The 14996-nt window shown below is 41.6% G+C and overlaps 1 protein-coding gene across 12 annotated transcripts in view; it reads left to right on the top strand.

Moving 5' to 3' along the window:
* The window catches only part of usp9 (ubiquitin specific peptidase 9), a 263780-nt gene that overhangs the window by 126995 nt on the left and 121789 nt on the right, over nt 1-14996 (top strand). For all 12 annotated transcript variants that reach the window (XM_069889325.1, XM_069889327.1, XM_069889332.1 and 9 more), the window contains 4 exons: nt 733-1075; nt 9638-9733; nt 10215-10426; nt 11583-11823. In XM_069889325.1, the coding sequence (XP_069745426.1) occupies nt 733-1075; nt 9638-9733; nt 10215-10426; nt 11583-11823 (892 nt within the window). The remainder of the gene's footprint in view (nt 1-732; nt 1076-9637; nt 9734-10214; nt 10427-11582; nt 11824-14996) is intronic.

Here is a 14996-nt window from a genome sequence, read left to right as displayed (position 1 = left end):
CTGTCTCTTTGTATCTTTTGTCTCTCATGCCCCTCTATCTCCCAAATGATCCGGAATTCATTCAGCTCCAGCTCTATAATAGTCTCTAAGAAGCTACATCTGGATGCACTTCTTCCAGGTGTCATCATCAGAGACACTTGTGCTGTCCCAGATTACCCACATCCTGCAATTGGAGCATACCACTGTCCTCGATGGCATTTCCACTATCTAATTTGGCTGATGAAAAGATCGTATCGGACCTTGCCTTTAGCATGTCCTTAGCCTCTTCTCGTTGAAGCCTCTCACGCAAAATCCTCTAAATCTCCACTCCAATACTGGGCTGCTCCACGCTGGAAACTCCATTTGAGCTTCCCTCTTTATTTGCTGTTGGCTCTATCTGTGTCAACAGATTCCAACCATTCGCTGAGTTTGGCGCTCCAATTCAAACCACAGCTCCTGATGCTCACCAATCATAGTTTCATGATTGTCATAGGCCTCTAATTGAGCTCATTTTTATTTGTGTTGCACTGAATAAAGGCAAATTATTTTCTAACAATGGGAATGATAAAAAGGTGAACAAGGAAATCCTAGCAAAACCTGTGCAATTCCGAAGGTATGCTTCACAGTGATGATGCCTAAAGAGTTATTCTCTTGTTATTTTGACCATTGCCAGTATGAATTTTGGACAACAGTGGACAATAAAAATTGTTAAGTCATTAATGATATAATATCAAACTACATTTTGTTGCTTAGATTTTTATTGAAGGATGGCCAACTATGGTTATGTGCTCCTCAAGCCAAACAGATCTGGAAGTGTTTGGCTGAGAATGCTGTCTACCTTTGTGATCGTGAAGCATGTTTTAAGTGGTTTTCAAAGTTAATGGGAGACGAGCCTGACTTGGACCCAGACATTAACAAGGACTTCTTTGAAAATAATGTGCTGCAACTGGATCCTTCTTTCTTAACGGAAAATGGAATGAAGTGCTTTGAAAGATTTTTCAAAGCTGTGAATTGTCGAGAAGGGAAGCTTGTAGCAAAACGTCGTGCTTATATGATGGATGATCTTGAATTAATTGGACTGGAATATCTCTGGCGGGTAAGGACAGAAACTGATTTCATTTTATTTTAATTGGGTTTTTTTATTGTAACAATTTGACAAGGATGCTGTGTTTTCTTAAATAGTCCTGATAAATACATTTCTAGTAGGTGAGCGAGCTTTGAAGCAAATTTTCAGCAGAAGAGAGAAGTTACAGCAATGGCTAATGTAGTTGAGAAATTATTCAGAGTGCACAGCTAACGTAGTAGTTATCGCAACACTATTTCAGCTGGTCACCTTGGTTCAAATCTGGAAATCCCTGTAAGAAGTTTGTATGTTCTCTCCGTGTTTGCACGGATTTCCTCCAGGTGCTCAGAGTTTCCTTCCACCCTTCAAAAACATACTGGGGTTGTAAGTTAATTAGGGTATTTGGGCAGCATGGGACCAGAAGGGCTTGTGACATGCTGTATCTCTAAATATAAATTTAAAATTTAATTTTAAAAAGTTGTGAACTGTAAATTTTTTAAATAAGACATTTCTGTTAAATAGAAAATCAACTTGAAATGTGAAGGCTTCCAAAAAAACACTTTAAGGAAAAGAATACTTAGTATCAAACTTTAATTTTCATGGAAACTCAACAGATTGCTCTTTGCTGCTCTGCCCAGATTTTAATGTTGACTTGCAAGTGTCCTTTTAAAATTTAGAAATATCATTGTTTATTGGTTGAAGTTGATGGTGAAAACAATTGCTCTACCACTTCTCTGATGGGTCTTTATTTCTACGTTGGATTTCGTGCTTAGGATTTAATTATTAGCAACATAATAATACATATAATGTAAGTATCCAGCAATCAGACTTTGGATTTATTGTCACAGTAGATCCATGACATCACGTATAATCCTGAGATAATTTCTTTTCTACGGGCATGACAGAATTACTGGTCTTCTGAAATGGGGATGGTCTCATTAATCATTACAAACATTTCAGATAAAAGTTTAAAATTATTTTCAGTCAATGTACATGACATCACAAAACCCTGAGATTCTTTTTCTGCTGGGCTTAACAATTTGTAAATTAGTAACTGTAAACAAATTATGCAAATGCAGATGTAAATATACAGTAATAAATAACAAGCATACAAGTTCTTAAATGTCTCTGAATGACTATTGATATTAGAGTACAGTACAAGAGTCTGATAGTTAATGAGCAGTAACTATTCTTCAGCTTGGTGATACAAGTCCTCAAAACTTCCTTCCTGATGGCAGCAGAACAGAGCTTGGCCTGTGTGGTGTGGATTCTTGAAAATTCGTGCTGCTCTCCAATTGCCATGTTCTATAAGGATCTGCTTAATGCTGGGGAGAGTTTTGCCTGTGATGAACTGGGTCTAGTCCACTGCCTTTTACAGAATTATTTTTGCTCAGAGGTATTGGTGATCCCATACCAAGCTGTGATGCAGCCCGCCAACACACTTTTCACCACACACCTGGAGAAGTTTGCCAAGTTTTCTGATGACAAACCAAACCTCCACAGATTCTAGAGAAAGAGGAGGCACTGTTGTGGTTTCTTCATAGTAACATTTGTATGATGGGTCAAAGACAGGTCCTCTGAGATAGTGACACCCAGGAATTTGTAGTTGCTGTACCTCTCGATCTCTAATCCCCCAATGATTACTGGGTGATACTCCTGTGGTTTCCCTTCCTGAAGTCTACAATCATTTCCTGTGTCTTTGTTGTGAGTGAGGAAACAGGTTTGGTATGCCTCTGAACACAGTTTTGATGGGAAAGTATTTTATTTACAGAAGGCAAGTATGGGAAATGGTAATTGATGCAGCACACACACACACACACACACACACACACACACACATACAATTTACAGCAACTGTGGGAAAGAGATAGTGAATAACTAATAACGAACATGGGGAAAATAGCGTTGGAACAAAATACACACACTCTCTTACACACACACTCGCGCTCTCCCCCGTGCACCCCCACATGCGCTCCTCCCCCCCCCACACACACACGCGCGCGCTGAACTGGTACATACAATGAACAGGGGGAAAAAACTACGATGCTCCCAACCCTTTTAACAGTGCACATCTTACTAACAGTTTCTCCAGCACCCTTCCACATTTCTAGGCCTGGAGTGAAGCAGGGTGGTCCCAAGATGGGAAAGAGAGAGAACAAAGAGCACATGGCACCTTTATAGTGTTTGAGGTTCCAGCCCAGATCATTTACAGGGATCCAATGGCTCAGTGCCAGGAAGATTAATCTAATTGCAACAGCCAATGACCCAAGGTCAAGTATTGGCAGGCTGGAGAGTGCAGTCAGGTAATTTACATGGGACCAACAGCAAGGTGTGTACTAATGGCTGGGGTGGAACCAAACTTTGATTGGCAGCTGGTGTGTCCTCTGACTAGGTAGGGGCAGTGCTGTCACATGGCAGCCACGGCCCTTCCCAATGCGGTCTTGTTGACATTTAGTATGAGGTTGTTGTTGTTACACCATTCATCCAGGTTTTCATTCTCTCTTTTGTATGCTGACTCGTCGCCTAAGAATTGTGGTATCTTTGTTGTACTTCGCACACTGTTGTAGGGGTAGAGCAGGGGGCAAAGTATGCATGTCAGTGGTGATCTGGTACTGATGGAGATTGTGGAGGAGATCTTTTTGGCAATCTGGCCGATTGGGTTCTGGAGGTGAGAAAATTTGGGAACCAATTGGACAATGGGTTATTGAGGCCCAGGTCTTGGAGTTTTCTGATTAGCTTGGAGAAGATGATTGTATTGAATGTCAAGTTATAACTGATAAAGTGCATCATAGTGCATGCATCTTTGCTATCTAGATGTTCCATGATTTTTTGAAAAGCCAATGATATGGTATCTGCCAAAGGTTTGTTGACACGGTAGGAAAAATGGAACAGATCCAAATCACTGTACAGACAGGAGCCAGTATCCTTCAACACCAGCCTCTCAGGACACCATCTCTGTAGATGTAAATGTCAATTGTCAACAGTCACTTAGGCAGGTAATCACGTTCTTCTTGGGCACCAATACAATTGAAGCCTGTTGACAATAGGTGGATACCACATACTGTCAGAGTGAGAGGTTGAAGATATCTGTGAAATCACTAGCCATTTGGTCGGGTTGGGTTTTAATGGTGAGGTACATATAGCCATGCAGCATGGAACAGGCTCTGACCCAAATCATGGGTATTCTGGGCTGGTTCCATTTGCCTGCATTTGGTTTGCCACCTTCTAAACCCTTCCTATCCATTTTTTTGTTCAAATAGCTTTTGAATGTCGTAATTTTACTTATTTCTATAGCTTGCTTTGCAGCTTGTTGCCTCTTGGGTTCTTCTTAAATCTCTCTCATCTTACTGAAAACCTCTAGTTCTAGAATCCTATATCCAGGAAAAGATACTGCTAGCATTCACTTTGACCTTGCTCTCATTGTTTTTATGCATCTTTAAGGTTACCCCTTGGCCTCATGCTCCGGGGAATGAATACCCAGCCTATCCTTTTCACTCAAGTGCTGGTGACGACATCCCAGTGAAACTTTTCTGTACCCTTTCCAACTTAATGACATCCTCCCACACAGGTGGTCTTAAAGCGCTTTGCCTCTTTCTGGAGCAGAGATCCAACCAGTCACCCTCTACCACCACCTTCCTCTGCCTTGTCTTCACTCTAAACAATTTCTCCTTTGTACTCATCTCACTTCCACAATATCAAAGGAGTAGCTATGGGTAGTCACATGGATCCCAGGTATGCATGCCTATTTGTGGAGCAATCCATGTTGCAAGCCTACACAAGCAAGGCCCCTCAACTCTCCCCTGTTATATTGATGATGGCATCAGGGCTGCCTCATGCACCTGAGATGAGCTTGTCAACTACATTCACTTCGTTGCCATCTTCCACCCTGATCACAAACTCACCCGGTCCATCTCTGACAACGCTCTCCCCTTTCTGGATCTCTGTCTCCAGCCTGGGAGGCAAGCTTTCCACCAACATATATTACAAACCCACCAACTCTCACAACGACGTGGACTGCATTTCCTCATACCCTGTCTCCTGCAAGGATTCTATTCCCTTCTCACAATTTCTCAGTCTCCGCATCTGTTTCAAAGATGAGGTCTTCCATTCCAAATCTTCTGAAATGTCTGACTTCTTCCACAAACATGGCTTCCTCTCCACCACCATCAACTCAGCCCTCATCTGCATCTCCTCCATTTCCCACATCTGCCCTAGCCCCCTCGTCCTTACCTACCACCCCACCAGCCTCTGCATCCAACACATTATCCTCTGCAATTTCCAGCACTTACAACAGGATCTCATGACCAGTCACATCTCCTCTCCTCTCTACCTTCAGTAGGAACATTCCCTCTGTGACTCATCTCTCCCTACAAATCACCCCCTAGGACCTTCCCCTGTGGCTGCTGGAGGTGCCACACTTGCACCCACACCACCTCCCTCACCACAGTCCATGGCCCCAAACAGGCCTTTTAAGTGAAACAACTCTTAAATTATGTATCTGCAGGATTTATTTACTGCATCCGGTGCTCCCTTTGTGGCCTTTTCTGCATTGGAGAGACTGGGTGATCACTTCACTGAGTGCCTTTGCTCTGTCCGTACAAGTGACAGGGACTTCCCCATGGCCAACGTTTTCATTTCTGCATACCATACTCCAGTCTGTCCATGTCCTCGTACTATCCCAACAAGATCACCCATAAATTAGAGGAACAACACTTGATTTTCCATCTGGGCACCCTTCAGCTGGATGACATTAACGTCGACTTTTCGGGTTTCTTCTCGCCTCTCCCTTCCCTTCACCCTGTCTTATTTCCCTCAGCTCTCCACCCCTTCCCTCTATTCACCTCGCCATCCCTCCTCCCCTTGCTTGTTGCTGTTCCCTCCCTCCCTTCTCCACCTATTACCTCCTGCCTTTGCTACCATGCACCTCCCCCCACACCTCCCCCTTGTCCTTGTATTCAGATGCATGCTGACATTTTTCCACTTTGTTAAAAGGATTCAAGCCTGAACTTTGGTAATGTATTTTTTATCTTTATAAAGGGCACTGTTTGACCTGCTCATTTTCTCCAGCATTGTGTTTGTAATTCAACCAAGGTGCCTGCAGACTTTTGTGTTTTAATTAATGATATCCTTCCTCTTGCTGAGAAGCAAGAAGTGCACAGAGTACTCCAAGGGTGATTTCACCGATGACTTCTACAGCTGTATCATATCCCACGTTTACTATGTACTGCACCAAATGAAGGCAAGCGTGCCAAGTTCCTTCACTCCTCTGTCCACCTGAGTTGTCACTTTTAGGGGACTATTCATCTGTACTCTTGGTGTCTCTCATCTATGGTCATCTCCAGAGCTCTTATCATTTACTGCCCTGGTTTGACCTACCAACATTAGAACACCTTACATTTTTCTGGGCTAAATTCTATTTCCCATTCCAACTGAACTAGAACCTGTTGTAAACTTGCAGATCCATCCACACTACCCAGTTCACCAATTTTGTTATCATCCGCAAATTTATTGTGTTAGCTATATTTTTATTATCCAAATTGCTAATAGAGATAACAAACAACTTCGGATCCAGCAATGACTTATGCTGCACACCTTTGGTCATAAGCCTCCAGTGAGATAAATAACCCTCCACTCCTACCCTCTGACTCCTTCCACCAAGCCAGTTTTCAATCCAGTTGGCTAGCTTGCCTTGGATCCCATATGATATAACTTTCTAGATGAGCTTGCCATGTGTGACATTGTCCTTGCTGAGTCCATATTAGATGGCATTTACTATCTTGTCCTCATTAATCCTCTTGGTCATAGTTTAAAAAAAACTGAAATTTGTGAAACAGAATTTCCCATGCACAAAGCCATTTTTGGTGAATGTATGCTTTCCTTATCAAGCATTATACTTGGTTGGTCTCTGATTATGATGAAGTATAATGTGTTGCTTTCAGATGGAGCAGCTTGCCCATTTATTTGTTGCAGGAGATGTAGCATGTAGTTGCTCATTTCTTCTGGAGAATTTTCTGTATTGTCTATTTTTGTTAGTCCAAGCAATCGTTGATGTCCCTTTCATGAAAACTTGCCCATCTGATTCAAAAACCTCGTGGCTCAGCTCATGTATCAACCTCAATGTACCAGGGGTTTTCACAGACTCGTGGGCTGAAATGGCCTGTTACCATGCTGTATGTCTAAAGTTAAATTTAAAAATTTATTTATCTCCTAGTGCTAAAATTTCCCAACTAAAGGTCAAAGGAGACATTGTCATGTGATAATACATCAAAAATGTAATATATATGATGTGCTTCGGCTTTTGTCTGCCATAAGGCAAACAGAGTTGCTATGAGCATTGCCTGGTGCACCTAACAAAAGAAGAAAGAGAAGCAAAAGAGAGTCCCTTTAGAGACACTGCATGTCCGTGGATTCTCCTTCAGAATTTCTGCATCCTCTGCAGCCACACAGACTCAAGTTCAAACCATCAGCAACCGAGGCTTTCACAGACTTTATCAAAACAGCTATGGATGAGTGTGTCCCCCATCAAATCATTCAGGATTTTCCCCAACCAGAAACCCTGGATGAACAATGAAATCTGGAACCTGCTGTGAGCCATTCACAGGCATTTAAGTCTAGAGATCCAGATCATACCAGTAGTAACAGGTATAACCTGTGGAAAGCTATCTCCTGGGCGAAGTGGAGGTTCCGGATGAAAATGAAAACAACAAGGGCACCTAACAGCTATGGCAGGGCCTAAATGCCATAACCTGTGACAAAACCAAATCTGGCAAAGTAGCAGATGGTTAAGCTTCACTCCTAGAGGAACTCAATGCCTTCTGTGCCCTATTCGACAACAGTAACAGCGAAGAACCACCCCTCCACACACCCATGTCTCCTGATGATCTCATCCGTATCTGAGCATGACATGTGTACTGCCTTCAGGAGAGTCAGTCCGAGGAAAGCATCTGGCCTGGTGGAGGACTTAGCTGAGTATTAAAAATCTATGCTGACCAACTTACCAATATATTCACAATATCTCACTCCATCAGGGCATGGTGCCCACCTGTTTCAAACAGGTGTCAATCATATAGGTGCCCAAGAAAAGTGTTGTAATCTGCCTTAATGACTATCGATCATTAGCATTTAAATCAACATGATGGTGTTTAGAAAGGTCGATGCTGAAGCATATCAGCTCCTATTTGTGCAACGACATAGATATATTCCAGTTCACTTATCGTAGCAGCAGGTCTACAGTGGATGCCATCTCACTGGGTCTACACAAAGCCCTGGAAAACCTGGGCAAAGATACATACATCAGATGCTCTTTATCAACTACAGTTCGGCATTTAACACCATCAGCCCTTCAAAACTGATCAGCAAAGTCCACGACCTGGGAGTTAACACCCTACTGAGTAATTGGATCATGGATTTCCTCACTTCCAGGCCACAATCTGAAGATTAGTAAGAACATCTCCACAATCTTCATTAGTATCAGAGCACCACAGGGCTGTGTTCTTTGTCCCCTACAATTAAATCTATGATTGTTTGGCTCGGTACGACAATAACACCATCTATAAATTTGCCAACGATACCTCCGTAGTGGGTTGTATAAAGGAAGAGTGTGGGTCAGCATACAAGATGGAGTTTGAAAACAGTGGGCTCCTTAAAGCAAGATGTTTAAAGCCTGTATGGAACTATCAGTGTTAGTACTAGGCAATTGCTCCCTGTGAAGCAGCACTGTGAATCTGCCCCTGTTCTCCCAAGGTCTACACCAGCGGCAGTGATGCTGTTACAGTTGTTGCAGCAGTGCTGCTATTTTTTTCCTACCACCCCTTCTGACTCCACTTTTCCTAAATAAACTCCAATAATATTTCCAACTCCACTTTTAAAATGCAGAACTAATGAGACACCCATAAAGAATCACAATTCCATAGATAGGCCAAATTGATAGCCCATATTTGGGTTATCAATATGGTGTCTCTTTGTGTCTGACATAATGTTTAAATAATGGGGGTTTTTTGTCCTGCCCCATAAGCTATCATTATAGACAACTTCATTCTCATCTGTTTTGGTCTCTGATCCATGACCTGTCACACTTGTCTGGAGCGCTATGCATTCTCGACTGTCAACTTTCATGGATACTTCCAGTGTCCCAGTGTTACTTTATCAATGTTCTGGTTGAGTATCTGCTTCTCAAATGTTAATGCACGCCAGTGATTTGTTGGCCTTGGATTTGTGTATTCATTTTTGGCCAGGTGTACGTGCCCCCTTGAGACTTGGGCTGCACCCTATAATGTCTTGTGGTCCTGTCATGTAAAGGGTCAGGTTTTTTTCCAGCAATTTTAATCAAAAGGTTTTGAAAGTGTAACAGTAAAGTTCAATTAAGGCAGTGGCATTAAGGGAATTGAAGGAAATGAGAACTGAGCAGAAAAGAGGAGGAGCAGTCATAATCATACTCGAAAAGGGTGACAACCAAAGAAAATGAGAGCTACAAATAGTTAAAGTTTTGCAGAGATGTATGAATATTATTTCCAAACTTTGTCTAAAGTTTAAAAAATATCTCCTGAATTTTTGCTTAAGATTTTTCAAGTTCTTGTTCTTGTCTGTCCTTCATAGGTTGTAATTCAAGGAAGTGATGACATTGCCAGTCGAGCAATCGATCTGCTGAAGGAAATATACACAAATCTTGGACCAAGGTTGCAGGTTAATCAAGTAGGTACCCTAACTGGGAAGTTGTTGTCAACATGAAATAATGATTTGAGTCTTAAATGAAATTATGCCAAGTTTGAGAATTGGATTTTTTGGGGGGGGCTAATGTTTTCACTTCTAGTTGAGAACTTGAGGGTATCTATCTCAACCTCAGTGTTCTGTAAAATCTTGGAACATTCTGAAATGAATTTGACCCCAAAGGCTCAACTTTCCTAAGTCTGTGTGTATACATATGATGTTTGAATCTCATCCAGGGTTGTTCATGCCAAACAAGTAACAATACAAGTGGATTTTTATAGTCCTCAAAAATTGGGAAATCATACTGTCAAACCTCTGTTTGGCTTGTCATAATGAAAAGTGGATGTGTGGTCGGGGGGTAGCCAGTAGTTAATGAAAGAAACTAATGGTTAATGTTTTGGCTAGTTGAAGCTATTAAATATATTTACATGTCATAACTAGCTGTTCCCAATATTCACACATTTAGGTTGAGATTCATGAAGATTTTATTCAGTCATGTTTTGATCGATTGAAGGCCTCTTATGACACCTTGTGTGTACTGGATGGTGATAAAGACAGTATTAATTGTGCAAGGCAGGAGGCAATAAGGATGGTACGTGTCTTGACAGTGCTACGCGAGTACATAAATGAATGTGACAGTGACTACCATGAGGAGCGAACAATTCTACCTATGTCTAGGTATGTATGTATATGTTATGCTCTGCTTGCAAGTTAAGGTAAAAGAACATTGTTCTGGCTTGCTGATCAGTTCAAATCCTAGCTTTCCCCTCTCCCCAATTGGATGCTTTTCTTCATGTTTAAAGGATTCTTTGAGGACCATAACACTGAATTTGTTAAACTTTATTCTTGAAACTTTATTTAAATCGTTTATATTAAAGTGATATAAGATGCAAATTTATCATTTCTTAAGCACAAAATAATCACTGTGACACAAGTGAAGATCATATCTGCTGTGCGTGTCAGTTGGTTTATTTCCATCTTTTATGAATTTGAAGAATTTTTTTGTGAATTTACTCTTGTTTGGGTCTGTGTCTCATGGGTAGTGTTTTAACAAATACTGTGCAGGTTATGGGGAAAATGTTCTTTCATAAATTTAGTTCAATGGTAATAACTGAAAACAAAGTCCAAACTCTTTCCCCATTCTGACTAAAAAGACCAAAAGAGTGCAGCAAATAACAATGGCTGCAGATGCTGCAAAACTGGAACAAAACACTGGAGGAACTTGGTGGGACAGGCAACATCTATAGAAGGTAATAGGCATTGTTTCAGGCTGAAACCCTTCATTAGGACTGGGACGAAATGTGTGGGAGGTGGAGGCGAGTGAACTGGAATGTGATTGGTGAATACAGGTGGGTATGCGCGGGGTGGGAGGGAGGGGATGGAAAAAATATAAGAATCTAGGAGGAAGAGGCAGAGGGCTAAAGAAGATGCTCTCTGACAGGAGAGAATCACCTGCTCCTCTCCATTCCCCCACACTTTATTCTGGCTTCTTTCCTATTTCTTCCCAGTCCGGATGAAGCGTTTCACCTAAAACGTTGACTGCCTATGGGCTTCAATGTTTGCTGCATGATCTATTGAGTTCCCCTGGCATTTTGTGTTTTGCCCCAAAAGACTGCGTTCACTTTGCTTTTGTAATTAATAAAATTGAGCTTGAAAGCTTAGTTGTCAAATGAGAAAATTCCTTCTCATCTGAAATACGGACATATTTTAATTGGGCATAACATTCTTGTAATAATACCATTATACGATAGTTAATTTGTAATAGCTTGTGTATATTGTGTCTTGAGATTTCCACCATTTTGATCATGAAACTTTGATTTTTTTTTAAACACAGAGCTTTTCGCGGAAAGCATGTGTCACTTGTTGTACGGTTTCCAAATCAAGGACGTCAAGTAGAAGATTTGGATATCTGGTCTCACACAAATGACACCATTGGGTCTGTTAGGCGCTGCATCCTCAGTAGAATAAAAGCCAATAGTGCACATACAAAAGTTGAGCTATTTATTGGTGGTGAACTTGTAGATCCTGCTGATGATAGGAAATTGATTGGACAGTTAAACCTCAAAGATAAAACAGTAAGTACTTGGTTTAAAATATATATTTTTAATCCTATATTAAAGTCAGTTAAAGCTCGACTGAAGCAACTAATTTCTGATTTAATTTGTGCCTCAAAGCAGTTACTTTATGTGCCACCTTAAACTTCAAAAATTTTCAGGTAACATTTGTAGAATGTCCCTCTATTTACTTATTGCGGGGAAATGAACTTGTGCATCAAATTTTCATTTTCTTCTCAGAAAAAAAATAATTACTCTTTTAGGATAAGTTCTTGGAAATGATGACCCACAATGTAATTGAGATGGTGGTGTTGCTTGATAATGGGAAACCATTGTCTGTTGAATTTGTGGTTCTGATTTGGGGATTTTGGGATGGTGTGTTGCTTGATAATTATTATCTGTTGAGTGTTGATAATTCTGAAATGGGCATTTTATTAAAGTTGTACTCACTTTTAAATGAAACCTAAAAGTACACGAGCTGATTAAATGTGCAACAATTTCTATCTTGAATATTGACAAATTGGTGGGAAGATTTGTTAGGAAATTGTGCAAAGAATTTAATGTTGTAAATCCGATTCAAGTGAAAATAAGTATCTTATTTCATTGGTTCTACTTCTGAAATCTTTCATGCGGAGATTGATTTCATTTTTAAAATTAAGTTTTAAGATGGCATAGGATTGATCAAAGCTGGTTCAGAAATCATAATAGAACATTTGAACTCAGCACTAAGGTTGCATTCCCAGGAATGAAAGCTGTTAGGTCTGCATTGTTCATGAATGAGTGAGACAAACACCAGACTGAGTCGAAATCAGGGTTCTTTGTTCTTTATTACCGGATTGTAACACTTGCGACTAACGATGTTAGCCGGAGAATGCATTCTGCCGTTATCAGCAAAATGGTGATTTTTTATACCCTTGGATATGTGCTTAGAACATCATCATATCATTACTTGTCCAATGACTAAAACTGTTGCTATCCTTTCCCTGCTAGCTTCCTGCCTCTCAATCCATCAATGTCTCTCTTATCTTGTAAGTACAAGGATGCATTCTGTTACTCCTTAGTACTGGGTGACTCCTTCTCCGGTCCCATCTCATGATGTTTTACCTAACAGGAGTACAAGGACACCTCCCCTTCTTGTTACTGCCCTGTACAGGGTAACTCCCTACACATTCCCATCTCATGATGTTTTACCTTACAATCCCTCCTTTGTCCTCTTTAGAGGACAATCTCGCCCTGACTATGCTACCACCGCGTTACATTAGTTCGCCTATTATTGCCAAGCTCTATACGGGTTCTGTTCACAGGGTAGTTCGGCTGGTGGGCGAGGGCTCCCCCAACCCTCCTTTGCGTACACCCCCCATCCGTCACCCCGATCCCATTGCCCGTTTACAAGTTTCATCCCATTTGCCCCCAAGCAAAAAACTAGCTAACCCCCCGTACATTAGTAAATTCCCAAGTTAACATATGGTCTACAATCTAATGCATAATACTTGTTCTACAATCTGATTAATAATGTTTGTGTTACAATCAATGTTATAATATTTGGGTTACAAGCAAGGTTAAAATTATATGTGTAACAATCTAATTCACAATCCCTCCTTCCCATCACATTCCCCTTCAGACTCCAGATCGATCTCAGCAACTTTCTCCGTCTCCTGTAATGTGAGATAGTCTTGCTCCACAGCCTGCACAGCTTGATATTTCGGAGGCAGTTCATCACGGTCAGCAAAGGCTGTCTCTATGGTCCTCGTGACCAGCGTTCGAATGCATGGAATACAACAACAGCCACAAGTGATAAAAATTGATACAGAAATGAACAAACCCAGCAAAAGTTGTCCTAACAATGTGCTCCATCTCCCAAACACTCCCTGTAACCAGGATAAAACAGGATTGGAGACTCCAGACTGGGCTTTTAATTCTTTCGCCAATGCCCTAAGTTTCGTTAACCCCTTAGTGAGTGATCCATCTGGCCCTGTGTTATTAGAGATAGAAGTGCAGCATAGATCTCTAAACATAGCACACACTCCACCTTTCTCTGCCAGGACCATATCAATCGCTATCCTATTCTGAAGTGTCATAAGGGAAGTTTCTGACAGTTGTTGATGTATTGCCTCAACAACGTCCCTGGTCAAATTTGCAAGGCGCTGGACATTATAGTGAATAAGGTTGATCCTATTAACATTTTTATTTACAGTGATGGGAAAAATTGCACTAAAAACAGGAAAGCTTTCAAACCCAGCTGCAATCTCATCGGCTAATTTAAATTCGTCCGGAATATTCCGGGCTTGGCCAATGGCATCAATCCATACCCCATCAGGGTTCCTTCCTCCCGGCCCCAAGAGTCCAACACTCCTCCTTTTCCTCCACAGCCAACTCTCTGTGTGGCGCAATTCTAGGGAATCCTCGTCTCCCTCCTGCCTTTTGACAATCAGCACTGGCGCATTAAGGGTTACTAGAGCACACCGACCATCCCACTTAGCGGGGAGCCAGTTGTACAGCACTCTTCCTCCACAAAACTCATCTGTGTAGTCATTCAATCTGCTACAAGTCTCCTTAGTTTCAGATTCATTTTTTTTTGTTATGGGACCTCAAAATCATCCCCTGTATATGTTCATGATAACCAGTAACCTGTTTGGCTGCCCTGTCAGGCACCCATGTGGCGTTTTCCCTGCTAATAGTAGGTCGTCTACATACTGAATCAGTGTAACATCTTCCGGGAGCTTTAATTTCATTAGGATTTCGCTAAGGGCCTGATTGAACAGTCCTGGACTGTCCTTATAACCCTGAGGTAATCTAGTGTATGTGTACCGATGTGCTTGGTAAGTGAAAGTTAACCAGTCTTGCCATTCCTCAGCTAAATTCAAGCAGAAGAATGCGTTTGCCAGATCAATGACAGTATAGTATTCGTGCTCCGGACTCAGAGCCCTAAGTGCTACATATGGGTCTGGGACTGGTCTCCCGATGGTCTTGGTAGCCAAGTTAATCTCCCGGAGGTCGTGTACCATCCTCCAGTCTTTTCTACCCGGTTTGGGAACAGGCATGATGGGCGTGTACCACATACTGTCAGGTGCCGCCCTTAAAACCCCTGACTCCATTAACCCATCTATCGTTCCTTTAATACCCTCCTCCTGACTGGGCGACAAGCGGTATTGTTTTCTCCATATTGGTTTCTGCCCGGGGTTGGCCAATTCTAG

The sequence above is a fragment of the Narcine bancroftii genome, chromosome 7 (assembly GCF_036971445.1).
Source record: "Narcine bancroftii isolate sNarBan1 chromosome 7, sNarBan1.hap1, whole genome shotgun sequence".
In the NCBI taxonomy this organism is placed as follows: Eukaryota; Metazoa; Chordata; class Chondrichthyes; order Torpediniformes; family Narcinidae; genus Narcine; species Narcine bancroftii.
This window is presented reverse-complemented; position numbering and strand designations above follow the sequence as displayed.